The sequence below is a fragment of the Pelmatolapia mariae genome, linkage group LG9 (genome assembly GCF_036321145.2).
Source record: "Pelmatolapia mariae isolate MD_Pm_ZW linkage group LG9, Pm_UMD_F_2, whole genome shotgun sequence".
NCBI lineage: Eukaryota > Metazoa > Chordata > Actinopteri > Cichliformes > Cichlidae > Pelmatolapia > Pelmatolapia mariae.
Genome location: NC_086235.1, coordinates 5062277 through 5090177, shown reverse-complemented (window position 1 = coordinate 5090177; position 27901 = coordinate 5062277). Strand labels below are relative to the sequence as shown.

At 39.2% G+C, this 27901-nt stretch overlaps 3 protein-coding genes across 3 annotated transcripts; 1 reads left to right on the top strand and 2 right to left on the bottom strand.

Annotated features, from left to right (window-relative positions):
* Positions 1-756: 756 nt before the first annotated feature.
* On the bottom strand, positions 757-1606 carry LOC134635057 (GTPase IMAP family member 7-like). Its single transcript, XM_063484571.1, has 2 exons — positions 1588-1606; positions 757-1454 (listed from the first exon to the last, which is right to left on the bottom strand). Exons 1-2 carry the CDS (start codon positions 1604-1606, stop codon positions 757-759), a joined length of 717 nt encoding a protein of 238 aa, XP_063340641.1.
* Positions 1607-2089: 483 nt separating this feature from the next.
* Positions 2090-3206, top strand: LOC134635056 (uncharacterized). The gene is made up of 3 exons (XM_063484570.1): positions 2090-2154; positions 2375-2430; positions 2620-3206. The coding sequence occupies exons 1-3, from the start codon at positions 2090-2092 to the stop codon at positions 3204-3206; spliced, it is 708 nt and encodes a 235-aa protein (XP_063340640.1).
* An 18862-nt stretch (positions 3207-22068) lies between these two features.
* Positions 22069-22889, bottom strand: LOC134635054 (GTPase IMAP family member 4-like). The gene is made up of 2 exons (XM_063484569.1): positions 22871-22889; positions 22069-22766 (listed from the first exon to the last, which is right to left on the bottom strand). The coding sequence occupies exons 1-2, from the start codon at positions 22887-22889 to the stop codon at positions 22069-22071; spliced, it is 717 nt and encodes a 238-aa protein (XP_063340639.1).
* Positions 22890-27901: the final 5012 nt, after the last annotated feature.

Here is a 27901-nt window from a genome sequence, read left to right as displayed (position 1 = left end):
GTAAGTCACTATGATTAATATCAAACCAGTTAAATCATAATAAGTGAGAACCAATAATCTTTATGTAAATAGATGTACACCTAGAAACCTGTTGATACATGTCATCTAATTTTCTCTCATTCACACAGGCAAAAAATAGTAATAAATGAAGTGGTGGAACATTTGGCTCTGATGTTGTCATCTTAGAATGACAAATAACTGATGAAAGTGGTGTGATTATTAGCTTTTTTTAGGCTAGAAGCTTTACACGAATAATTGTCAAACAATAATGAGCCTAAAGGGAAATTTTCATAATGTGTTTTAATACAAACAGCCAGAGCAGAACAGACCCAACATAAAAACTCCTTATAAACTGAAGTCCACATTCTTTAAAAGACAAAACAATCCACAATTCCCATTTATATAAAATATTTACTTGACTAAATTTAACTATTGTCCCCTAAATTGTTCAAAAGATTAAAACAATGTACAATTAAACGCAGACATAACCACCATAATTTCGTGCACATATACAAATCAGAATAGATGCAACAGAGGAAATAAATGCTTTAATAGACAGCTTACATGATCATTATTTCACTTATAAATACTTTCTTCTTTAACATCAAAAGATAAACTCACATAATGAACAATATTTTATTGTGTTATTTCTTTATGGGAAATCAACGTATATTGATCTTACACAGCTATCTACACTCTGTCTGCCATCATGACAAGATTGTATATTTCATGTGGGTAAACAAAAGTTACAACAGTTTAATCTTTCCCAAGAATGATGCGAAAAAGTTTGATACGTTTACATAAAGACTCAGTGAACCTATACTGCTGCAGTGTTACTCCCTTTTTGCGTGCTTCCTCTACCTCTTTATACATGGCGTCTGTGTAGTGCGTGTTTCTATTTACTTCCATCATTTTGTCGATCTTCTTGACCAACTCCACCACCTGCTTTCTGTCGCTGCTGATGTTGTCAAAGACGTGGTACCTGTTTCCACAGCTTTGGATGATGCGTTTAAGCCCTGGCTCAGCGTCACGTACATACTGCTCTATGGATATGCCTCCAAGATCACCACCTCGGGTGAAGAGCACAATCATGTACTTGTTTGCCTCGGGGCCAAACAGCTCCTGCAGGGCTTCCACTGAGTTTTTCTCTTCTCTCGTGAATCGGCCGATTTGAATGACCAACAGGAACACATGAGGACCAGGAGAGGAGATTTCAACACATTTCACAATTTCTCTTTTGATGAACTCATCTGATTTTGAAGTGTCCAGGATCCCTGGTGTGTCTACAACACTAACTAATCTCTTCCCCCACTGTGTCCAAGCTTTTTGACAGAACTCAGTCACTGATGCAGATAAAGGACAAGATCTGAAATGCTCACATCCCAGGATGGTGTTCCCAACAGCACTCTTGCCCACACCAGTTTTTCCAATCATCACAATCCTCAAATCAGGACCTGAAACACATTTCAGTCATTTGATTTAACACATGTACACAAGGGGGTAACAAGAACCGAAGTGAAACTGAGAAGTTTTTACACTTTAGGAAAATAAGTTAAAAAAAAAACAATTATTAATAATAAGTCTTACCTGCTGGAATTAAAGCCATTTTTTTCACTGTTGTCACTGCACAGGTGAAAGATGAATGTTAAAACTGCTCTGCAACAAGTTGCTTTTTATAGCTCAACAGATGACACGCCTCCTCCAGTATTATACAGCCAGAGAACAGCAATCTGCAGACTTTAGACAGTGTCACACAGAGTTAAGCTTCAACAGACTGAACAACTTCCACTCACTGTAAGTTGTGCTTGTACATTTATTTGCTTTGTAGCAATAAAAAAAAATCTAAATAATTAGAAAAAAGGTCTCTGATTTCTCAAAGAGTATCAAAGAAAGGTTATTCTTACGTTTGTCACAATAAATCTCTTAAGAGACCTTTGTTAACTTTAGATTTAAGATTTATGTGAATCATCTGAAAACAACTGAGATATACTAAATTGTTAAATGAGTTACTTAAACAAAAAAGGAAGAGTTCAGAGTTGTGCTGGCATTGACATTTGGACCCACAGGTTATTCGTTCAAATCCTGCATCATGGGAAGCTTTTTCAGCATATTCAGAAGCAACGAGACTAAAGACAGACAACCGGCGGCACTGAGGTAAAGCTAAAGTCGAGCACTTTTGATTTAGCTTTAGCATGTAAATTACATTATGAACATAGTGTCTTTACATGGCATACATATATGCTATGAAATATTTTATAAATGTAGTTAACAGAAAAAACTCTGAAATGTTTGCAAACTTTTATAGTAATAATTATTTATGAAACAACAAGCAGCTTATTGATTAATTTGTATTTCTTCTATTACTAACTTGTAGTTGGGACCGTGGATTACAATGTATATCAAGACCACACACTGATGAGACAAAGACAGGTAAACCACAATCACTTTTAAGTACTATATAAAGAACATACTAACGGGTTATTGGGTCAAGCAGCGTTTTTCACATGATGGTTGAAGCAAAAAGCACTTAATGAAAAACACTGCAACAAATATTCACTCATTTTAACCACATTCTTTTTTCACTTTCCCTTACATTGTTATTGGTATACATCTATGCAGGAAGACACACTGGCACCACAGTGAACCTTGTTCTTTTGGGAATGGCTGGGACTGGAAAGAGTGCCAGTGGGAACACCATCCTTGGACAGAAACACTTTGTTTCTAGACCCAGTTCAACGCCGGTCACCACAAATTGCCAGAATGTACAAACTGAGATCAATGGTGTAGACGTAAATGTGATTGATACTCCAGATATCTTTGATGATGACATTGCTCCATCAGTTAGAGGCAAACATGTGAAAAGGTGCAAACAACTCTGTGAGTCAGGACCGTGTGTGTTTGTACTTGTGATGCATGTGAGCAGATTTACAGATGGTGAGAGAGACATAATGGAAAAGTTAGAAAAAGCTTTTGGGAGAGAAGTTAGAGGACGAACAATCATCCTGTTCACCCGAGGAAACGACTTGCAGCAGGCAGGAATGGGCTTGGAGGATTTTCTTCATTCTTGCCAACCTGATCTGAAGAAAATGGTTGAAAAGTGTGGAAACAGGTGTGTTCTCTTTGAGAACAACAAATCAGGTTCTGATCAGGTTGAAAAACTAATGACGGTGGTAAACACAATACTCAAAGACCAGAATAATGTATAACTTAAAGTGCTCGGAAATAGTTTTTTTCTTTTACGGAAAGATAGACCGTTGAGTGAGTGAGTATCATGAAGAGGTAGATGATGCAAGACAGATTTTTTGTTTTTTTCTTTAATAGACTAGATAAGAATTAACAGACAAACGAGACAAGATAAATGATCTTTTATGGTTTATTATGAATTTCTGCTAAATGAGGTACTGAACGCTTATTAACCTTTGTAAACTGGAACAAACTACTTCAATAAACTAAGAAACAAAGTGTCTCGTTGTTCTTTGGTCTCATTCTGACCGTGTAATATACTGATGATTTGTTACGTCCCGAGGTCTTCCTCAGTAACGCAAAAGGTAACCTTCTGCGTTCCCGCTTTCAGTATGAGACATGGCAGGTTGTGGATGGAATACAATAGATTGACGCTCCCGGTGGTAACACACGTTCCAGCCGTGTATTACAGCCCTAATCATAACCTTAATCCCAATCAACCATAACCGTATGCCTAACCTTAACCACCTTCTTAATCGTGTTTTCCAAAGCAATTACAGTAAAACAAAAGTACATGTGTACATTCAGTCCAAACAGTTCTCATGTCTGGATAGTCATGTTTGGAGAGTTGTAATAAAATTGGACGCATTTCTTGTAATGACAGCTGGTCCATCTAAAGTGTAATGGATGCATTCTCTCCTAACAGAAAGTGTCCCAACTGTCTTTAAAGTCTTTTTAGGACACCACTCTGACAGCCAGATATTTAAGAAGAAGAGCGGTGAGAACATGTAGCTAAACATGTCACTCCTGGTCTGATTGGGGAGGGAACCAGAGAAAACTCCAACATTGTTTTGGCAAAGTTACACACCTATTCAATATTCATTTTTGTGACCTCAAATTCCCCACTCGGTGTGTCGCAGAGTGGGAAAAAAACGCCCCCTCCTACTGTCACCCAGCAATCCTGCTTTTCTAGCTTCTCGGCACAACCTCCCAGGGGACTACGCTACCTTTGATACACTGATTACAGGAACCTAGCTAGCTATGAGTTTTTCAAGGGTACAGTGCTGGATCTCCAGTTCAGTGATCCTGGCCTCCAGAGTTATAGAATATGCTATATTTATTAATGTATCAAGTTCATTTATTAAAACAATACTATTATTTTAAGTGTCATTATTACTAAAGGAGACCGAAGAGCAATCATCATACACAGTGAGCAGGAACTAGGCTTTCTGATCACAAGAGTAGCATTAGAAGTTATTACAAGCTGTCCCCTATAGTCAGACATTTTTTATCAGGTGTACAAGACATTTATTGAGCATTGAAGACTATGGCATTATTTTTGTGCCTGTATTCTAAGCGCACGCCAAAAAATGCTGCAAGTGCAAATGTTGCATGTTGAGAAGAAAATTATTTTGAGCGAACAAAATTCATTGCTGCATGCAAGAAATGTATTTGAGTGTTTGCTATTATCCATATACTGTCATGGTACTGGGTCATGTGACCCAGTGTTTGAGTTTTTATGTATCCTTTGTATTCATTTGTGTTCTAGTTTAGCTCATCTAGTTGATTTCTAGGTTGCAGTTTAGTCCTTTGTTTCGTAGTTGTTTCTGTCATCTCCCCCTGTACTGTCTACCTGTCATGTTTCATGTCTGTGTGGTTCTTGTTGTCAAGGTCGTGTCATGTCTATGTCTCCATGTTTCCTGTTTTATTTTGAAAGAGTCTGGTGTTCTTTGTTCATTGTATTTAGCTTCACTGCCCCTGTCCTGTCATTAGGTTCATGTGTGTCAGCTGTTCTTCCTCTTGTGTTTCCTCTTCCCCTGATCATCCCTGTGGGTATTTAGTCTCTGTGTTTCATTCAGTCTGTGTCGCGTCGTCTGTGTACCTTCCTTCTGGCCAAGTTAAGTGTTTTTCCAGTTCAGGTTTTTAGTTAGTTGCGGTCTCGGCCCCTGTTATGTTTTGTCTACTTTCCTCTGTATCGGCCCAAATAAAGGCTCGCTTTCAGTTTAAGTTCACTCCCGTCTCCTCACCTGTGTTCACACCTGGGTCCACAACACACACCTCCGCACGGTCTGTCTCCACAGACCATGACATATATGCTCAGTTGTTGGCATTTGCTCTTGCCCAGATCTCTGCTCTGTGTGCTGACAGACATCTGTGGACCTGCTCTCAGTGTGTCGCTCTCGCTCTCAACATCTCTGCACCACGCATGCTCAACTCTTGTACCGTTATAAGTGCCACACACAATCACAGACCTGGATGCAAAAACTCTGATTGGCTGTTACAGTCTTCAATCAGCTTGCTAGCTACTGCATTCTGGAAACACGGTCCAGAATATAACTATATCTACTTTGGCTTAGCATGTTTAATTTTTTTATTTTAAATATATAGTTTTTTAAGACCATTGTTGGTTTTTATATAGTTTAAACTAAACCACTCCACTGGATTTAGCCACATTCTGGGCTGTTATAGTGTGTGTATATTTGCACTTGCAATTTATTTATTTTTTTATATGCGCTCAGAATAGAGGCACAAAAATAACACTATAGAAGGCAGGTGGTTACTGACTGCTGGAACTCATTCAAAGAGAGGAATATGAATTATACCAAACATGAAATACAGCATGTCATATTTCCAAAAAGCTAAACATGTATTCCAAAACAGTAAAAATCTAAATGTTCAGTAGTTGGAGACACATAGCAACAAGAGTTATTGGTTCCCTGCAGCACATAAGGATAATCATTTAAAACAAAACAAAAAACAAGTCAATAATTCATAATTTAATACTCCAAGATACACTGTTTGCCACTGGTGTCTCCCATATGTGTTGGCTGTTGACTTTTTTTATTTCATGTCTACCTGTTTTCTGTCCTTCTTTTCTCTTCATTTAGATATATTTATGTGCAGCTGTTGTTGGATGCATGTATTTAAGTGCACAAAACTAGGCATCATGTACTTTGATTATTGTTGATAGACTGATGATTGCCATCACCTGTGTTCACCATAAACTAGGTGAAGGTGGTGCTTTCTCAGGAGTTACTCTCACATGTGTATCAGAAACATGGAGGGAAGCCACATGCTGAAATGTGTCAGCATCCATTTGCTTTTCCAGTAAGAGTTAAAGTCTTTTATATGCACCTGTGAGTGCCGATGTTCTTGTTTATCCAGTTTTGTGGTTTTGTTCAATTGAGCATTTTAAGATATGAATAAATATAAATATTAATAAATAATAACAAAGTTCGATAGTGGTTAGATCACTGGAAGAAAACTGAGACAGCTTTCACTTTTCATTTCATTCACTTTTCATTACAGAAGAATTTAAATGTTTTTGTTAGACACAAGAGGCTAAAAAACAACCAACTTATTGTGTGCAATTGACCTCAGTCAGGTCTGCTCTGCTATTTTAACAGTTGACCCAGCCCTGCTCTCCTGTCACCACATCATAAAACAATCTCGTGAGAGTCTTTAGCTTCTTATAGAGAAACAAACATGCTGCCACGAGACTGAAACAAATATAACAGAAAGTTGGACAGTGATGTGAAAATACCTGTAACACCTGTGGGTTACACCCTAAATGTTTTCATTCACTCGTGTTAATGAGCTAACAATGAACCACAAGTACTGAGGAAGTCTGCTGTCAAGAAATATTATGTCAGTCAAATGTTGTGATGGAGAAAAGCACAAAGTTCTATGTGAATGTTTTTTTTCAGCAAAACTAACTTTTTGATTTCAGATGATGCTCATGTTGTTCTTTGTTCCAGAATCCACTGTTTTGATTCAGAGTTGTGTGTGTGTGTGTGTGTGTGTGTGTGTGTGTGTGTGTGTGTGTGTGTGTGTGTGTGTGTGAGTGTGTGTGTGTGTGTGTGTGTGTGTGTGTGTGTGTGTGTGTGTGTGTGTGTGTGGTTAGTTATTTATTTTACTAAATAAATAACTAATAACTAATAAAAACTAAAACTAATATTTGATTATTTAGTATGCTAATCAGAGTAGATGTGGGAAAGTTTAATGCAGTTATTTATAAATGTTAAGAGACCTGCTTTTATTTTAATCTAAATTCTAAAAACATAAGGACAATAACACCCACAACATCATCACCTCTGTAATAACACAAAATAAATCAAAACACAACAATTAAATGAGCTTTTATTCCACTATTTCCAGAAGCAGGTGAAATGTCTTGTGTCACTTAAAGTTGGTCCAATCAAGGCCATTATGACTCCATCTGAATCCATTCACTGATAAAATCTTATCAGCAGACAGTGAACGGTAGGAACGCCAAATCACAAACATTTGGCGTGTCCTTTTCCACCTTGGCGGCTTGATCAAGATCTTGAATGCATCATGACATGCAACCTGAAGTTTTATTTTTTTGCTTTACTGAATATACACCACAGGTGTGCAGTAAATAATGGAGTGCAGTAGTCTCTAAAAACAGCTATTTTAACATAATCTGAGCAGATGTAAAATTACAGGCAAGGATATCTGTACTTACAACACAAGCTCTGCACATTCTCAACATCATCACCACAGAGATCACATGTCCTCAATATCCACCTGCATTCACAAAATTTAACACTTCATCTCCCACACAGAAGAAGAGAAAATCCTCAACTGAAGCTGTTATGAGCCAGCACTATGACGCAATCGAATAACTGAAATGTCAGCATCTATCAAATTATCAATAAGACTCTCGTCTATCATATAACCAGTACTCTACTTGTGACTTAGAAAAATCATCCATGTACAAACTGAAACAGAAAAGGTGACAATATCTCACCTTTTTGAAACTCGCATGAACAAAGTCACATTTTCGTTGTCAGATATGGAAACAAGGTCATTCAGAATATATGTGCAGAAATCTTTGTTGTTTATTTTTGTCAGTAGTTTTCATGTCCTGCCTATCCAGAAGAATTTGTTCTAATATTTTTGATGCAAGCCAGAGAACTTGGCCTGTAGTTTTCTCTTTTCAAGAAAAAACATTTCTGGAATCACATCTTCATATTCTCAAATTTCCAAACCAAACTAAATTTTCAAATGAAGTTCAACAAACTTCAAAACAACATCAGTGCTGTCAGGTCACACACAAAAACTGAAAATGACAGCACTACTGAGCTTTCAGTATACACTGCATCTGTCAGGGTGTGGTGAAGGAGGACCCACAACTGCAGACACATCGGCAGCAGGAGGTTTAATTGAAGGCGAGCCCTTTAATGACTCATCAATCAGATAAACAAAGACTGTGGAAAAGAACAATACACTCTGAAAAAGCACAAGGGGAGACAGAAACAAGATATACACACGAGGGTGTAGACACATGGGAACACAGCTGGAGTAAAGTAGACATAACGAGACAGAGACAGCAACACTGAACACAAATCACATAAAACAATGACTATCACAAAACACAGTAAATCACAAACACTGAGGAATGGAAACAGTGACAATTGCAGAGACAGTCAGAGAGAGACAGCAACACTGAACTTGACATTCATAGGGAGACATGATAGACTACACACTGGTGACACTGGGAAGGATACACATGGGTGAGACGACAACAACCTGCACACAAAAAGGAACTGACTAAATTACCAAAAGACTAAGAACTAGAAACATAACTCACTTCTCAAAACAAATTACAACATATATTTTTAAAAAACACACGCACACACACAAAACACTGGGAACAGACTCAGCGACCTTAACAGCATCAGAATACCCAAAACACAGAGTTTAATACCTCTAGCCCTTTTCTCTTTTTAAAGTGACGTATTGAGGTAAATATAAAAATGAAAAGATTACAGAGACACTGCTGAAACTGGCCATGTTCTCCTTCTACAATCAAATAAGAAAGTTTAATATTACAAAAGATCTAGTAAATATTTTATGCGCATTGTATGTTTCATGTGAATTATTGTTTTGTATTTTAATTTACTCAGCATTTAGTTCAGATTATGTGAGTTAATCTTGTAGAGATTCAGAAAACCTCTGACCTGGTTAGATCACTATGCAGAAAAGAATCTGGGACAGCAGCTTTCGCTTTTCATTGGAGAAGAATTTCTTTGTTTTTGTTGGACATAATGACCCTGTTACTAGACAGTGATCTCTGTTTATTCAGATCTGCTCTGATAGTTTAACATTTGACCCAACCCTGCTATCCTATCACCACATCATAAAAATAACTTGTCAGAGTCTTTAGCTTTTAGAGAGAAAAAACATGTTCTCATGGGACTGAAACAAATATAACAGAAAGTTGGAAGGTGATGTGAAAATACCTGTAACACCTGTGGGTTACACCCTAAATGTTTTCATTCACTCGTGTTAATGAGCTAACAATGAACCACAACTACTGAGGAAGGTCTGCTGTCAAGAAATATTTTGTCAATCAAATCTTGTGATGGAGAAAAGCACAAAGTTCTGTGTCAATGTTTTAATCTAACTTTTTGAATTCGGACGATGCTCATGTTGTTCTTTGTTCCAGAATCCACTGTTTTGATTCAGAGTTGGTGGTGGTTTTGTTTGTTGTTTTTACTTTAAATGTTTCACCAAATCTTGTGAGGATAGTCTCTGATTTAAAAAAAGAGACATTAATAACATATCAAAATCACCGTATTTTGAAAGATAACTAATAAAAAAAAACTAATAATAAAAACACTAATATTAGTAATTACTAAATAAATAACTAATATTTACTTATAAAAACTAAAACTAATATTTAATTATTTAATATGTTAACCAGAGTAGATGTGGGAGAAAAGCACAAAGTTCTGTGTGAATGTTTTAATCAGCAAAACTAATTGTTTGATTTCAGCCGATGCACATGTGTTACTGCCACTGTTTCACTTCAGAGTTGGCTGTGGAAGTTTTGTTTGTTTGTTTTTTTTAACTTAGAATATGTTTCACCCACTCTTGTGCGCAGAATCTCTGATTCAGTGAAGGGACTTTACTAACATATCAGTTTGATGTTTCCCCTATTTTGAAAGATAACAAAACTATAGCTAATATTTAATTATTTAGTACTTTAATCAGACTACCTCTGTCGCGGTCCCTATTGTCTTTGTTTTCTTCTGTTAAGCGTACTCTCATTCTGGCCGATGTGTTTTGTTTCCAGTTCAGTTTCCAGCCCTCCTAGTTTTGATCTTGAAGTTAAAGTTCTGCCTCCACGAGTCTGCATATTGGCTCCTTTTCCCTGCCTGCCTGCACACAGCCATGAGAACCTTAGGGGAACCATCCATGAAACCTCTGTAGTTGATGGATGACATGACCACCACTGGTCTGATCTTTAAATCTCACCCACTCTTGTGAGGAGAATCTCTCAGTCAATGAAGGGACTTCATCTTAATGTGATGTTTCCAAAATAATAACACATTTATAACCAATTATGTAATTATTACTTTAATCCAAGTACACAATGGGTTGCTCAAGACAGTTGTTTTTAAATTCTAAGTAATTAGAATTTAATAGATATTATAAATATTCGAATATAAAAGTGAAATTAATCGAAGCACAAGGACAATAACACTTGCAGTAATGAATTAACACAATAAATAATCAACACCAAATAAAACAAAGAAAAACAAGTTCTAGTCATCCTCAGCTAAAGCAGTCACACTATTTTTAATTCAATATCTTACTGCAAACTGTAGCTTGAGACCCTGAACAGCTGCTGTGAGGCAGCACTATAACGGGACTGAATAACTAAAATGTCAGCATACATCAAATTATCAACTCGTCCATCATATAGCCAGTAATCTACTTGTTTAATGACTTAGAAAGATCATTCATGAATAAATTAAAGCAGAACAGGTGACAATATCGCACCTTTTTTGAACCGCATATGATCAAAGTCATGTTTTTTCTGTTATATTTGAAAGCAACAAATTCAATTCAGTTCAAAACTTCCTTCAAAACATATATACAAGAATCTTTGCTGTTTTTTTTTTCTAATCTAAATTACTGTTATTACACTCTGCATCAGAATACTCAAAACACAGTTTGCAAGGGACAATTTAGGTCTTTCGAGCTTAACATAGCTGTCCCAAAGGAAGTAACGTGGGGGGCACAGCTTTCACTTTTCATTAGAAAATAATTTTAATGTTTGGACAGAAGACGTTACCAAACAACCAACTCATTGTGTGCATTTGATCTCAGTCAGGTCGGCTCCTATCTTTCTACAGCTGACTCAACCCTGATCTCCTATCACCAACATCTCGTCTCATGCTGCCATGAGACTGAAAGAAATATAACAAAAGGTTGGATAGTGTTGTGAAAATACCTGGAACACCTGTGGGTATCCACCCAAAAAGTTTTCCTTCACTCTTGTGTTGAGAGGCTAACAATGAACCACAAATATTCAGGACAGTCTGTAAAGAAACACTTTTGTTAATGAAATGCTTTGATGGAGAAAAGCGAAAAGTTCTGTTCAGTTGATGTTCACGTTGTCCTTTGTTGTGTTATTTCTTTTCAGGTTTGTTATGTTTGTTCTACATTGCTGTGTTTATGTGTTTTTACCCACCTCCATGAGGACAGAAATACAACTCAAACTAAGGAATTGGTGCTACAAACTCATTGTGCTCCTCCACCTAATAAGACACAGATTTAACTCACTAATATGGTTGTTATGAAATGACTTCCAACTTTCCTCTTTGGCAGCTTTTGCAGAATTATGATGTGAAAGCACTGTTGTGCCAAACTCATTCTGCTTTTTTAAGATGAGCTCTATGAATCCACTATAGGTTGTTTTTGTTTATTTGTTTCATTTTTCTGTTTATTTATTTATTGTTATTTGTGTTATTTCAGTTATTTCATTATATGTAATAGAAAAAAGAGAAGGGAGGGAAAAATAGAGAAAATATAATAAAAGGATGGAGCACAAATACAAATGTCTCGCCACGTGAAAAGGGTGTAGGAGGACACCCCCTCTTCACCCACCCCCACCACTCCCACCAGCACAAGCACCCCAGGCCCCACATCCAAAGGCTGTTAGGAGGCACCCATCCTAATCTCCCACTGCCACTAAGAGGCAGACATGCAGACACTCCAAAACAGCAACCACAGCTCTCCAGCTCCCAGGAAGCCAGACAGTCGTAGTCACACTGATTATTGTAACAGCAGCTGAGTGACTTTTTCTACAGGGGGAAAGAAAAAATGTAGAAAAATACACAGCAGTAACACACATAATATAGAATGCAAGTAACACAGTTACCAGTTACCTTCAACTTCCACATCTTCTTGAGTTCTTCTTTCAGCTCTTCTTTCAGCCCTTGGTACTTCCTGATGTTGCTGTCATTTGGTATAGCTACATCTATCACTACTACCATCTTCCTCTGCTTGTCTGCCACTACTATGTCCGGTTGGTAAGCCATCACTACTTTGTCTGTCTGTATCTCACAGAATTTTGGCTTGATTATTCTCGACCACGTGGGGGACGTGTCCTAATTTCGCTTCAGGACTTCCATGCCAGATGCTCCTGGAACAGATGTTCCTGTATGGTATCCCAGCAACTTGGTTATGGGGTCCCAAGTATTCCCTGCCTGCTAGCATCTTGCACCCTGCTATTATGTGTTGGATTATCTCAGGGGCATCACAGCCTGCACCTGGGGTCTTGCCTGGTGTGGTAGACCCCTGCATCTATGTATCTTGTACTTAGAGCTTGTTGATGTGCTATCTTTCCATCCAGCTTTATCCATCCACTGGTAGTATTTCTGGATGCAAGCCACTTCCTCTGTCTGCGGGTGGTATATACCATGCAGGAGCATATCCTTCCATTACGCTTCCTCCTCTTGTTCTTGTTCTTTCTTGGATTTCTGTTGCCTGATGTATTCACCAAGCACTCATTAGTATTCAGCATACTTCATACATTCACAGCTTACAATCTCAGGGTGCTGGATTTTGAGTGAAGACCTCTATGCATGGTCAGGAGCTTAATGTCAGTGGCTTTTTTTTCTCATTTGGCCAGCTCATTATCCCAGCAGGGTACCTGATCACTGGCGGGGTGATAGCCATTGATAGCCTGGATTGTGTTCTTGCCATTCAGCTGACTCTTCAGAACTTGCCTTGCAGGTGGTTGTGGCTTTCATACGTGGTTCATACGTGGACGTAGCGTTCTTCAGTCTGAAGAAGTCACTTGGATGAGTGACGAAACGTTTCTCCCACAAAACGCTACGTCCAGATGAACAGAATCAGCTTTTGGAGATTTACTTTCCTGGATGATTGAGAATGCATCAAGACATTTGCTTCAGAAGTTTCTAGGTATCGAATATTTTCAGTTTGTATGACTGATAGCATGTCGTTGAGCCAGACATTGAAGGAGGGAGGAACAGCGGACTTCCATTCCTTTAGAATAAGTCTTTTCACAACCATCATTCTGAGATCAACTGGCACCTGTGTAGTTGCAGGAATTAGTCTGGAACGTACATTTCTGGATTGGGTGGGATGAAGATTCTATAAGCTTTAGAGTACTAATCAAATATTCTAGATAAGATGAGAAATTAGTCAATCAGGGACAATGCCAAAAAGCATAAGCCAGTGTGCTATCTGATATTTTACATCTGTCACATATGGGGGAAGTCGATGGATAAATTCTGTGTAGTCGAGCCTTGGAGTAATGTAGCCATTGATGTTAACAGAGCAGGAATGAATTTCTGATAAGCACTTGTCCCACATATTTCTATACCCAGTTCCTATGTAATCTGAATGAATATAACAGTAAATACTAAATATTGAATATTATTGTGGAGCACGTAAGATCGACAGCACAGAGTGTGCTTTGAGGTAGGAGCCAAAAAGGGTGTAGTTTGTGTCTGTGAGCACCCGTGTGTACACCTGTGAGCATGAGCGTGCTTGTATTTAAAGGGTTCCTTCATGTAATGATCTGCTAGAGGGTGTGGAGAGCCATAGCCCCGTCCCCCAGGGCATGAAGCAGGTATGGAGGAGATCAAAACTCCAGACATCCAGAGGCCCTCAGAGCACAAAGACCAAGGAAGACCAACGGAGGGGCAACTGTGCCACTCTCCCGGAAAGAGCTGAGGAAAGCCCCAGATAAGGGGTCACTCAGCAGCCGCGGAGCAGAAGCCAGAGGGGGTTGCAGTGACGTGCCCGTGAGCTCCGCCGGCAGCCAGCTGTGCCAGAGTGATCGAGCCCCAGGCCCAGAGGCCCTCGGCCTCTGGGCCTGGGGTTCTCCTCTGCATAGCCCCTTTTGCCATGCCAACTGCCTCGGTTCGGCACCACCACCAGAGGTCGCTGAAACCTCACATTAGGAGAACTCGGCCACAGATTTGTCATCCATTCCTCCCGAATATCAAGATTTACTGGAAGCCTTTAATAAAGATAAAGCACGTTCTGTGCCACCCCATCGCCCTTACGACTGTGCCATAGACTTACCTCCTGGTTCCACCTTACCTTCCAGTCGGCTCTACAACCTGTCACGTCCGGAACGGGCTTCTATGGAGAAATATATCAAGGAATCTCTAGCAGCAGGGCTCATTAGACCATCTACTTCACCTTTTTTGTCGGTAAGAAAGACGGTTCACTCCACCCTTGCATTGACTTTCGACCCCCCAATGACATTACCATTAAAAATAAATATCCATTACCATTTATTAGTTCTGCATTCGAGCCTCTTCACAGTGCCACCATTTTCACCAAACTGGACCTCCGAAATGTTTATCACCTTGTCCGAATCCGAGAGGGAGATGAGTGGAAAATGGCATTTAACACTCACTTAGGTCATTTTGAGTATTTGGTTATGCCATTCGGCCTCACAAATGCACCTGCAGTTTTTTCAAAACTTGGTTAATGATGTGGTTAGGGATTTTTTGGACGGTTTTGTCTTTGTATATCTCGATGACATCCTGATTTTCTCTAAGAATATTGAGGAACACAGAGTACATGTCCAGGCTGTGCTCCAGCGGCTGCTGGAAAACAAATTATTAATCAAAGCTGAGAAATGTGAATTCCACTCTCCTTCCGTGTCGTTCCTGGGTTACATCCTCGCAGGGGGACAGGTGACCCAGGACTGACCTAGCTAAGGTTAAAGCAGTCGTCAAGTGGCCCGTTCCAACATCGCGAAAACTCTTATGTTTTCTGGGCTTTGCCAATTTCTATCGCCGCTTTTGTCATGATCCTGGGTCAGTTTGACCCAGCGTTTTGCGTTTCCTTTTGGTTTTACCTTGTGTTTTGTGTTTATTCTGATTTTGGTATTAGTTCTTAGGATTTGGTTCTGGTGTTTAGTGCTTGAGTGTTGTATCAGCCCTACCTGTGTATGTCCTCTGTGCTCTGTTTGGGTCTTCGAGTTTGTGTTATAAAACAATCTGTGTGTTTCCTGTTTTACTTTGTAGGTCTGTGTCTCGTTATGCCCATTAGTTCCAGCTGCGTCCCCTCCTGTGTGCCAATTCCTGATTGCCTGGTGTGTGTATTTATAGTGTGTGTCTGCTTGTGCTCCTCGTCGCGTCGTCTGTGTTTCTCTGCGTCAGTTGGTATTTCTCCGTGTCTCTCTCTGTTCCATCCCGTGTTCGAGGTTTACTAGTTTTTCCCAGTTTAGGTTTGTGTCTTTGTGCAGTCCTCGCCACCCTCATTTCTGTATATATTTCACCCTTTGTAAATAAAACGCTCACCTGCATCTGGCCGTTTCTTGCATCTTGGGTCCTCATTTAACTCCACCACACGACTGCTGCCCCAGCCGTGACAGCTTTATAAGAAATTACAGTCAAAAAGCCTCTCCCCTTACCTGCCTTACATCTTCTAAACTTCCCTTAATCTGGAGTCAGGAGGCTGATGCTCCCTTTTCTAAGCTGAGAGAACTATTCACGTCTGCCAGTGTTAATCCATCCCGATCTCAGTAAACAGTTCATAGTTGAGGTGGATGCATCAGATGTTGGGGTGGGGGTGGTGTTGTCCCAGCGCTCTGACCCGGCCAGAAAGCTTCAACCCTGCGCCTTTTTTTTCGCGCCGCTTCTCCCCAGCGGAGAGAAATTATGACGTTGGGGATTGGGAGTTGCTCGCGGTCAAACTGGCGCTAGAGGAGCGGCGGCATTTTCTTGAGGGCGCTGAGCATCCCTTTATTGTTTGGACTGGTCACAAGAACTTGATATACCTTTGCACTGCTAAAAGACTTAACTCACGCCAAGCCCGCTGGTCATTGTTTTTCAATCGGTTTGACTTTTCTATTTCCTATCGACCAGGATCCCGCAACATCAAACCGGATGCTCTGTCCCGCCAGTTTGACCTGGCAAATAATCCACCTGACGCTCCCACCATCTTACCGGCAGGCATCAGAATCGGCGCCATCTCCTGGGAGGTGGAGGAGGACATCCGCCGTGCACTGGGGATGGAACCGCACCCTGGCACAGGTCCTCCGAACCAGCGTTTCGTTCCAGCAGCGGCGCGATCTAAGGTGATTGATTGGATTCACAAAGGCAGATTTGCTTGTCATCCAGGAGGTGGGAGGACCAGCTCTCTCATTAAAAGGTATTTCTGTTGGGACTCAATAGATAAAGTCGTCAAGGAGTATGTGGCCGCATGCTCAATCTGCGCCCGTAATAAATCAAACCCACGCCGCCCGGCCGGATACTTACAGCCCCTCTCGATTCCTCGTCGCCCCTGGTCTCACATCTCCTTGGATTTTGTCACTGGTCTCCCCGTGTCGTCAGGTAAAACCACTATACTCACAGTGAGTACAGTTTGTAAGTGAGTGAGTACAGACAGATTCTCCAAAGCGGCTCACTTCATTGCATTGGACAAACTTCACACTGCCACTGAGACAGCCAGGGTCTTAACGGACCGTGTTTTTAGACTTCATGGAATACCTACCGAGATTGTGTGTGACCAATCTCCAGTTCACGTCGCAGGTGTGGAAAACGTTTTGTACAGCTCTCAGAGCAAAACCTTGCCCAAGCTCAGATTATCACCCGCAAACGAATGGACAAACTGAGAGGCTCAACCAGGAACTGGAAGCCACCCTCCGCTGCATCACTGCCTCTAATCCAGCTTCATGGTCCTCTGTTCTGCCCTCCTTGCCCCTCCCCGTTCCTCAGCTGCGGGAAATTATTCTGGCAGTATTTAGGAGCAGTGCACACAATAAGTCTTCGCCAGATTGTCTGCTAACCTCTGTTAGTTCACAGCCTCATGTTTCTGTGTATCTCTCAGTGTGCATTACTTACCTCTCTCTTCCTGTCTCCTAGTCCGCACCTGGACTCATCATCCAAACCCTGCCATAGCCACGCTTCTGGATTCTGGTCAGCTGCTGCTTAATCCTTTTCATGCAAACTGCCATTCACACCTGCCTGCCTCCCTGTGCACCCGTAAAGGACTCAATACTCACCTCACCTCCACCTCCAGCTTATCCCCACCTGTGAACAAGTAAGCCATCTCAGCTTATAAAACTGGGAAACTCTCACAACTCCTTGGACTGTTCTGATTATCCTCTCCTTTGTTTCAGTGCCCCTGGTCTGCCATAGTTTCCACCTGCCCAGCACTTCACAGACACCACGCTTGTGGACAAAATTAAATCTTGTTTTTGTCTTGATTATCTAAGTTAGGAATTCTTGTAAATAAAAGTTTTGTTTTTGCAACTCACTTCAAGCCTCCGGTCTTTTGGTTCTGCGCATGAGTCCATTCCACTTCACGGGCCTCTGAGCCATGACAATAACATTCTTTTATCAAGACAATTTGTTGATATTAAAGACATAGTTTTATCATGGTTTGAATCATACCTGTCAGAGAGGTCCTTTTCTGTTGTTATTGGGAAATACTCCTCTACCTCTGCCCATATTTGTTGTGGTGTGCCACAAGGGTCTGATTTTTGGGTCCCACTCTGTTCTTTTATACATGCTGCCTTTGGGATCTATTTTGAGGAAATACACCATTCCCTTTCACTGGTATGCTGATGACAATAAATTTACTTTCCCTTGAAATTGGATGTCTCTGTTCCACTGCAGCCTCTACTTAACTGTTTACATGATGTTGAAGACTGGTTAATACAGAACTTTCTTTCCCTAAACGTTCAGTTCAGTTCATGTTTTTGGAGAAGCAAGTCCACAGTTGTGAAAAACGGTTTTTATCAGTAATGTGAAATTACCTTATCTTTCTCCTAAAGACCTAGAAAAACTTATTCATCCCTTCATCACCTCTAGACCGGACTACTGCAGTTCACTTTATTTCGGTCTTCAACACTCATCTCTCCACCAAACCATCGTTTGGTGCAAGGTTTTAACAAGTGTTAGAATGTATGAACAGATCAGTCCACTTTAAGCAAATTTACACTAGCTCCCTGTCTATTATTGTATTAATTTTAAGATTCTTTTACTTACTTTCAAAGTTTTAAATGGTATAGCACACAGTTATTTAAGCAAACTCCTCAACACATACAACTGCAAAAGAGCACTGAGATCCTCTAGACAGATGCTTTTAGGTCTAAATTGAAGGTCTTGATTGAAGCATAGAGGAGATGGGGCTTTCACAGATGCAGCGCCTAGACTCTGGAATAACTTGCCAGTTGATATTTGTACTTCAGAGTCCATTCAGTCTTTCAAATTGAGTCTTAAAACTCACTTTTTTATGTTGGCTTTTAATTCAAGTTCAGTTTGATTGCCATCAGACTTGTTTTATGTTTGTTTTGTTTATTTTGTTTTGTTTTTATGTTAGTATATTGTCATTGCCTCATCTCATGTCTTATTTATCTGTATTTGTGTTTTTTGTAATTGTTTTCTCTAGTTCTTAACTAATTATCAAGCAGGTCAACTTTGTTGCTTTTAAATGTGCTATAGAAATTAAAATGATATTGATAACTGCCTGACAAGACTTGGGCTCAAATTCCAATTTTGTCTTGAGTTTGAGCCCCAGTAACTCTTAGATACTATCCAAAAAGCAACACACTCCAGGACAGATCCGTCCTCAGGTCAGCAGATCCGCCCCACTTTCTGGCCATCCAAACAGGATCCATCCGCTTATGGAGAAGGCATCATCAAACAACAGGAACAACGAGAACGTGTTTTTTGCTTTGTAGGTACTGTAAACTTTCTTTCCAAATTTGCTTCATTCATGGAGTTACAATTTCAGCAAAAATTATACTTATATGAAATGATGTGAGTAACTGCTTTTTTTGCATTTTTATTTAGAAACATGAGATTGCATTGAGCAAAGTTAGCTTAGAGCACATTACCTACCAGCATATTAGCTAATATAAAATGAAACGCTAAGAGGTTAACCGTTTAAAAAGCACCTCAGTGATTTATTTCAGTGTGGCAGGTGCTGTTATTCGGTTCTCTAGCCCAGTGGTTGTCACTCTAAGGCTGAACAGTTTTCTTTCCAAGACAATAAGACTTTGACTGAATAGCAATTTCTCCTGAGTAACATCTGCCGGACCTTTAAATTAAACCTTGGTGAAATGTAGATGGCCTCATCCAACAGAGCTATGCTGTCAAGCCAATGAGAAACTTAGAAATTGGGGTTCTGGATTGGAATGACACTGATGTAAATACATTATATGTAATGAAATAAAATTCTCTGAATAACTGACTATCAGCCCAGAGAGAGAGAGAACAGACAGGGAACAAAAAGAAATAAAAGCAAGCAAACCTGAATTCTGTTCTCTAAGAAACACTACAATCCACATTTATTTTTATTTATTGATGTTATTACCAAAAACTACTCTGACTAACTGACAAACCTATAGTCCCTCAGTACTTCTTGGCTGTCTGCTCCAGGTTTTGATTTTTTCCGTTTTCCTCTCTCCTCTCTTGTCTCTTTTACTCATTTGTTTGTGTTTATATTCATGGATATGACTTATCACAGGTTCCTGCCTCTGGGTGAACACACCTGGGCTGATCGCCCACCTGTTCCTGATAACCTCTTCAAGAAGCCACTACATGGGAAAACAAAAATTGGGATTGTCACAGAAAAACTGTGTTGGTAAAGAATAACAGTGTTATTCAGCAAAATTATCCCTCTTTTAACAAGACTGCTGTGTTTACTGTATTAACTACACAGCTGTTTTGAGATATTGTCACCAGAAACATCAGTGGTAATAAAAAAGGGAAAGAAAAAATTCCTCTGTCATCACCTGTAATTAATAAAAGCTAGAAAAACATGCATTTGGCAGTGTGAATATATTCCTTATGGCAGGACAGTGTGTGACTCAGGGTTAGAGTGAGGATAAAGTCACTTGATTTTCTGTTGAAAGTCAAAAAAAAGTAGAGTAGAGGCAGAGGCAGACCTGAAAACTTGTTCTGTTTTGCTTTGTCATTGAATGCAGAGGCAGCTTTTATGAGATATTTTAATGAATTTACAGTGAGTGTACCGCTCTCTCTCTCTCTGCTGATAGAGTTAATTCCAGCAGTCTCTGTCTCACGCTTTCTCTCATCTGTATGACAGTAATCATTCAAATATGACCATTATCACAAAGCTGTCCGCACGGCCATGACAAAACCTCAGAGATGCATAGGAATGGTGTTCAAAAACTATTTCATTTTATGTAAATAAAACAAAAACAAAAACAAAAGAAACCTTACACCAAGCATGGTGTGTGTAGTCAGTACAGTCAGTGGTTTAGGGGAGTGCTTGTTCGTAAGAATGGTGTATGCATTATATTGCCAAAGGCAACCAAAGTCCAACACAGCACCCACCAGCGACTGAGCTCTGAAGGCTTTTAAAAAACACTGGCACACTGGCCCAGGTGATGCCAGTTTCATTTATTGTAAATGGGAACTCCACCTCTCTAATGACTGCAGACAAAACACACAAACAGGACAAAAGGAAGGCAGGGTGGAGTGGGCCGTCACACCATATTTATTTAATTACCCTTTGGATTCCAGTCTCTATGGGACTAATAAAGGTTTACCTTATCTTATGTGATAGGACTGTCTATGTTGGTCTCCCAAACCCACAAAAAAAATAGTTAGAGTTGGGGTATTTTCTTTTACAAGTGCATGTGTAATTAATAGAAGCAGTAGTGTCAAAAAAATGGGAATCCTGGTGCCTCCCAGTGGCTAATGGCAGCAGATACACCACCTGTTAAAACTGAGGTTAAGTGCACTAAAACCTTTAGAACGTCATGATCATTGTCCCTGGTGTTTCTAACCACACTTCAGAGCAGTGTTTAGAAAAATCTACACTACAGAAGCGCGACACAGCGTCGAAATGTCAGTATCGAGTGTCCCATCCATACCATTTGTTTTTCAATCTTGTGTTGCATAAGGTCAGGCAGAAAAATAATTTTGTACTTTGGTCAGCAATCCAAAGAGTAACTTCTTAACACTCATCAAGAGAATAACATTTATTCTACGAGTTTTTGTAGAAAACATATAATAGCTCAGGTTTGTTTTAACTCAACATGAGTAACTTAATAATTGAAATAAATAAACAATGGAAAAAATCACTTTTTTTTAAAGAGAACACATAAAATTGACCTGTGCAGAATCTACTTTTATAATAATAACAAAAACACAACAAATTAGACTGTTAGGTATAGATGTTTATTTAATTTGACTTTCATTTTCTAGACAAAAAGAACACTGAACAACTTTTTAAATACATATGTATATATATATATATATATATGTATATATATACATATAATACACAATAGAGTTGAGTTTGGACATATAAACTACATTTAGAATGGATACAAGAAGTACTTTTATCTAACAATTAGTCTCAGGTCCAAAACTTGTATTATTAAACTTGAATATACCCCTATTGACATCCAAGGACGCACTAAAAGATGTGGGTTTTTTTATATTTATTCTGATAAATTAAAGCAAATTAATGCTAAACAATTATCTAGGCTAAGTGTGCATCAGAGATTTTTAATGTATTTCATATGTTCACATATGGGTACACAGGCTGTCATGTTAACAGTATGCTGCTTGTGTTTAGACAGTTTATCACATTGATTTAATCTCTTGCAAGAATGGAATGAAAACGTAAAATGCTCTGGTGCAATGGAGCAAGGAACCTGTACTGAGCGACTCGCATTCCCATTTTCCGTGCAGCCTCCACCTCTTGAAACATCTCATCTGTGTAGTACGTGCACCTGTTCTCTGCCACCATGCGATCAATCTTGCCGATTAGCTCATCCACTTGCTTTCTGTCACTGCTTAGGTTATCAAAGACATGGAACCTTTTTCCACATCTGAGGATAATGTCTTTAAGACCTTGGTGGCCTTTATTTACGTACTCTTCTATGGTCATGTCTCCAAGATCACCACCGCGGGTGAACAACACAATCATGTAATGGTTAGCCTGTGGACCAAACAGCTCCTGCAGGGCTTCCACAGAGTTTTTTTCTTCTTTGGTGAATCGACCGACTTGAATGACCAGAAGAAACACGTGAGGACCTGGACAGGAGATTTCAACACATCTCACAATTTCTTTTTTGATGATTTCTGCGGATTTTCCCGTGTCCAAAATGCCTGGTGTGTCTACCACACTAACTACTCTGTTACCGAGCTTCATCTTATGTTGTTCACAAAATACAGTCACTGACTCTGAACTGGAAGAAGAAAAGAAACATTTTTCTCCCAGGATGGTGTTTCCAACAGCACTTTTTCCCACACCAGTTTTTCCAATCAGCACAATCCTCAAGTCAGGACCTGAAACACAGATTGCACCAAAACTATTTACCATGTCAGAAATCAATAACTCAGCATCTCAGAATCTCAGTTTGGGATATTAACTATACACAGGTAGAGCTTACCTTGTGGAAATAAAGCCATATTTTATTTGAAGTATTGTCCCGGCAGAGGTGAGAGCAATGAATGTGAATGTTTCTGTTGAACTCAATATTTATAGCTCCATAGCTGACACGCCTCCAGTACTTGCACAACAGGTTTATGAAATATTGACAGAGCAGCACAGCATATGTGAGGAAACAGTAAGGAGAAGAAAGATTTGTAGTTGCTTAAAGTATGAGAACAACTGTTTTTCACAGAAAACTATATTTCAGTTGTCCTTGGCAACTTGCATTTTCTAAAGAGGAAAATTAAAATAATAATAATAATATTTATTAATAGTAATAATTATTAATGACTTTTTTGTATAAAACTATATAAACACTTTATAGATGTTTGTGTGTTTGTGTAAAAGTTTTTAAAAATTGTGTTTCACACTTTGAATAATAAACCCCTTTCATTACTACCAAGACAAAGACTACATTAATAATACTTAGTAAGTTGAAGTTCTGAACCATAAATACATATAAATACCATCAAAGGCCACCTGTGCTGGAGGTGCGCAGGACAAGCCCAGAACACCTCACCCAGGAGGCACCAAGAAGATATTCTGTTCAGATGTCAGTGCAGCAGGACGGATACATTTATTTATATATCTTAAACGCTGTAGCTCAGACAGACAACATGTGTCTGACAAATTTATAGGTATAAAAATATTAATCATATTTAACACTTAAATGATCAAAATTGGTCTCGGTGGGTCAGCCAGAGTTGAATCTGTCCAAAGGAATCACAGGCTCTGTAATGAATCAGGAAACCATGTCTGATGGGACAGATACAACACGGATCATGGATTCAGACCAGAACAGGGCAAGATCCAATTCATCTTTTGTAATTTCCCAATTTAATTCTTACTGGCACAATTTAGTTGTATTTCTTATAACATGTCCACTTTTACTGATAAAAACTTTACGTTAAAAAAGAATTGGAAGCTCTCCTGCATTTTTTAAGCTAAAGGTGAAACTATTACTGAACTCTGACTATTAACAGTAACTAAGTAAATCATGTAGGAAACCAGTTACTTATCAGTGAAAACTGATGTTGGATCAGATTAGAAATGGTTAAGTTAGGGAACCTTAAAGCAGAGTTTCTGTCAATCGAATTAATAGCAAAAACAATAAAATTCTTTGTTAAAGAAGCTTAGGTTGCTACATTCTATTAATTAGATTTTTTTAAGATTGTTCTTTCGACAGTACAACAATGAAGAGTAGACAAAGGCAGTGAACTGGAGGTACATTATATTGCTGACGGTGTTTACTCGGCCATCCAAATTGTTGGATTCAGGTGTTCCAATCTCTTCTTTAGCCACAGATGTATAAAATCAACAACTTATGCATGCAGACTGCTTCTACAAACAACTGTGAAGGAATGGGTCGTTCTCACAGTGGTACCAGGATAGGATGCCACCTGTGCAAGTCCAGTCTTGAAATTTCCACGTTCCTATTCCACTGTCAACTGTTGGCAGTGGTATTATAACAAAGTGGAAACAATAGGGAATGACAGGAACTAAACCATGAACTTGGTGGCTACATAAACCTGTTCATTTGTCTAATTATTTTTCTTCCCACTGCGAGGTGCGTCTCTTCTAAGTCCCTGTTTGTGCATGGATTAATCATCAACGTGTCTTTTAGATCCCATTACAAGACTGCTCAAAGGAGTGCTACCATTAGTTAATGCTTCAATCTTAGTTATGATCAACCTATCTCTCAACATATCTCTCAAACATCCTTGAAAGAGTAGTTGTCAAACAGCTAACAGATCATCTGCAGAGGAATGGCTTATTTGAAGAGTTTCAGTCAGGTTTCAGAGCTCATCACAGCACAGAAACAGCTTTAGTGAAGGTTACAAATGATCTTCTTATGGCCTCTGACAGTGGACTCATCTCTGTGCTTGTCCTGCTAGACCTTAGTGCAGTGTTCAATACTGTTGATCATAATATCCTATTAGCACAATTAGAACATGCTGTAGGTATTACAGGTACTGCACTGCAGTGGTTTGTATCATATCTGTCTAATAGACTCCATTTTCACGTCAATTTGTCATGGTTCTGGGTCATTTGACCCAGCTTTTTCTGTTTCTCATGTTTTGGTGTTTTTCTAGATTATGATGTATGTTCTGATTAGTCAGTGATACTGTTTTGTTTATGATTATTATTATTATTTTAGTAGGTTTTGGTCAGTGTCAAGTCTGTCTCTCTTTGTCTAGTCCGTGTCTTAGTAAAGTGTGTTTTGTTTCCTGTTTTACTTTGAAGGATCATGGTCTTGTGTGATGTCAGTGTGTTCAGTTTTACTCCTCCCTTGTCTCGTCAGCCTAATTTCTCCCAGCTGTGTCTCCCTCCTGTTTTCCATTCCTTGATTGTCCTGTGAGTATATAAGCCCTGTGTTTTCTCCCCGAGTCTCTCTGTGTTCCTCTGTGCTTTATGTACCTCCGCTCTCTGTCTCCTTGTGTTCAGGTTTGTTGGTTAATTCTTAGTTATGTTCTCGCCACCCTCGCCTTTCATCGTTTGTTGTTCTCCACAATAAAGCTCACTCATTTCATTAAAGTCAGTGCCTGTGTTTGGGTCCTTACCTCCACACGTCTGCCCTCGCAGCCGTGACACAATTATGGTGTTCCACAGGGTTCAGTGCTAGGACCAATTCTGTTTACATTATACATGCTTCCCGTTGGCAGAATCATCAGAAGGCATAGCATACACCCACCTTTATCTGTCCATGAAGCCAGATAACACACACCAATTAGTTAAACTGCAGGAATGTCTTTAAGACATGAAGACCTGGATGACGAATTTTCTGCTTTGAATTCAGATCAAACTGAGGTTATTGTACTCGGCCCTTAAAATCCTAGAAATATGGTATCTAACCAGATTCTTACTCTGGATGGCATTACCTTGACCTCTAGTGACACTGTGAGGAACCTTGGAGACATTTTTGACCCAAACATGTCCTTCAGTGCGCATTTTAAACAAATATTTAGGACTGCTGTCTTCCATTTGTGAAATATCTTTCAAATTTGACACTTCCTTCTTAGAATGATGTTGATGTGTTCATGCATTGTTAAAGAAAGTACATTTGTGGGTTGAACAGTATGTGGGTTATGCCTAAGAAAAACTTGTCAAATCGTCTGTGCCAATGTGAACAGCTTATTCTGCTATTGAATCTTGTTATATGTCATTTATTGGATTGGATGATTGAAGTCTGTGTTGGCAGTTTAACAATTTATTCATTTAACAAACAGGAAACTTTGTAAAAATTTGACTAACCATCACCACAACAGCCTGGCACCTCCTCCTCCTCACAAGAGGATGAGGATAAATGTCTATGCATTTAGTGCAAAGTTGATGTATCGTGGAGTGGTGTTCCCTGGAGGAGAGGGACAAGGAAGGTGACACAGCAAACGAAAGAGTGTGGCCTGGTACCTAAGTAATCTGAAGACAGAGGAGTGCATGAGCGCATGAGTCCTTAAGTATGCTGCCTTACAGGAAAGGTGAGCCTAACATTAACACACACACAAACCCAAGCGTAAGAGATGCAAGAGAAAGATAAAGGACAGCAATGGAGGCGCGGGATCAGGTTATACCAAGGAACATTAGATTAAACCTCAAACAAATTAAAAGAAGAATATTCTAGTATATACTAAAATATCTGGGATAGAATTTTTTTTTTTCATCAATTGTCACACAGTGAATGTGATGAAATGAAGAGAGCAAAGCAAACTGAGTCCTTTCATAACTGTACTAGTGCATTTCATAACAGTACAATATCATGAAAAGGTTCTTTGTTCTAATAATTTCGTAAACTTTCCTATATTCCTTATTCACTTCAGTCTTTTACATTTTAAGTTTTATTCCCAAATTCTCTGCAGGGTTTGGATTCAACTAGTCTAAATAATCAGCAGGACATGAGACCTAAGCACATCTCACAATTGATTTTTGCTCATGACCTCTTCAGTTTGTCTGGTTTGGGTGTTAGTGGATGAAAATAATTTTTTTCTGGCGAATTCTTCACCACAAAGATGACACAACTGAATGTTAAAAACATTATATATAGCTCCACACATGACACACCTCCATCATTTGCATAACTGGTTATTAAAACAGACAAAGATCGGCACAGCTTGCAGACGCCACACAGCTCGTCTTCTTCACTTTGCTAAACTGGACTGAAGGACTGAAGGACTATGTCTTCTAGTGGGTGAAAATATTCTGTTAATAGTATTTTTAGTTATTTTGCTGAAATGAAAAGAAATGCATAGCAAATGGAAAATTAAACATGTAACTTATTGTTTTCACAGAAAGGAAGATTGTAGTTGTTATCCTGGGAAGAGATGAAGTCTTGAAGAAAGCTCTAATAACCAACATCCTGGGAAAAGATTTATCTAAACTAAATAAAAGACACGCTTTGAAAAAAATTGAGATCTATGTAAATGATATATATGAAGTCATGTTTACGCCAGACTTGTATGCAGAATTTAAGGACATACAAGACTTGTTGTGTATTAATCGATATCCTGACATGTGTTTGCTGGTGGTAGAACATGGCTTTTCATCAGACGATGTTCGGAAGCAGATAGAACATCTGAGCAATAAGACTGAAAAACCTACAGAAGAGTTTATGGTTTTGCTTCCACTGAGTTATAAACCCACAGATTACTCATTCATATCCTGCACCATGGAACAGGTTTTCTGTGAACTTGACAGACTGGCTGAAGGCAGAAATCTGATGCTAACCAAAACAAAGTAAGGATGAAAAATCACATAATGCTTTATGGTATTTTTCATGTATTTGTAGGGGAAGGTTGATATGCTACTAAAACACAGGTATTATTTGAACATTAGGTGCACATGTAATCCTGTTGTGGTGAAGGTGTGTTCCCTGGCTCAGCTGCAGGGGAGGATGGTGCAGTGAACTCAAGGGACAGTGTCAGGAAGGTTGGAGGATCAGGTGGACATGAGTGAAGTAATGACGTTTCTCCCTTTTTATAGTGAGGTCAGAGACCAG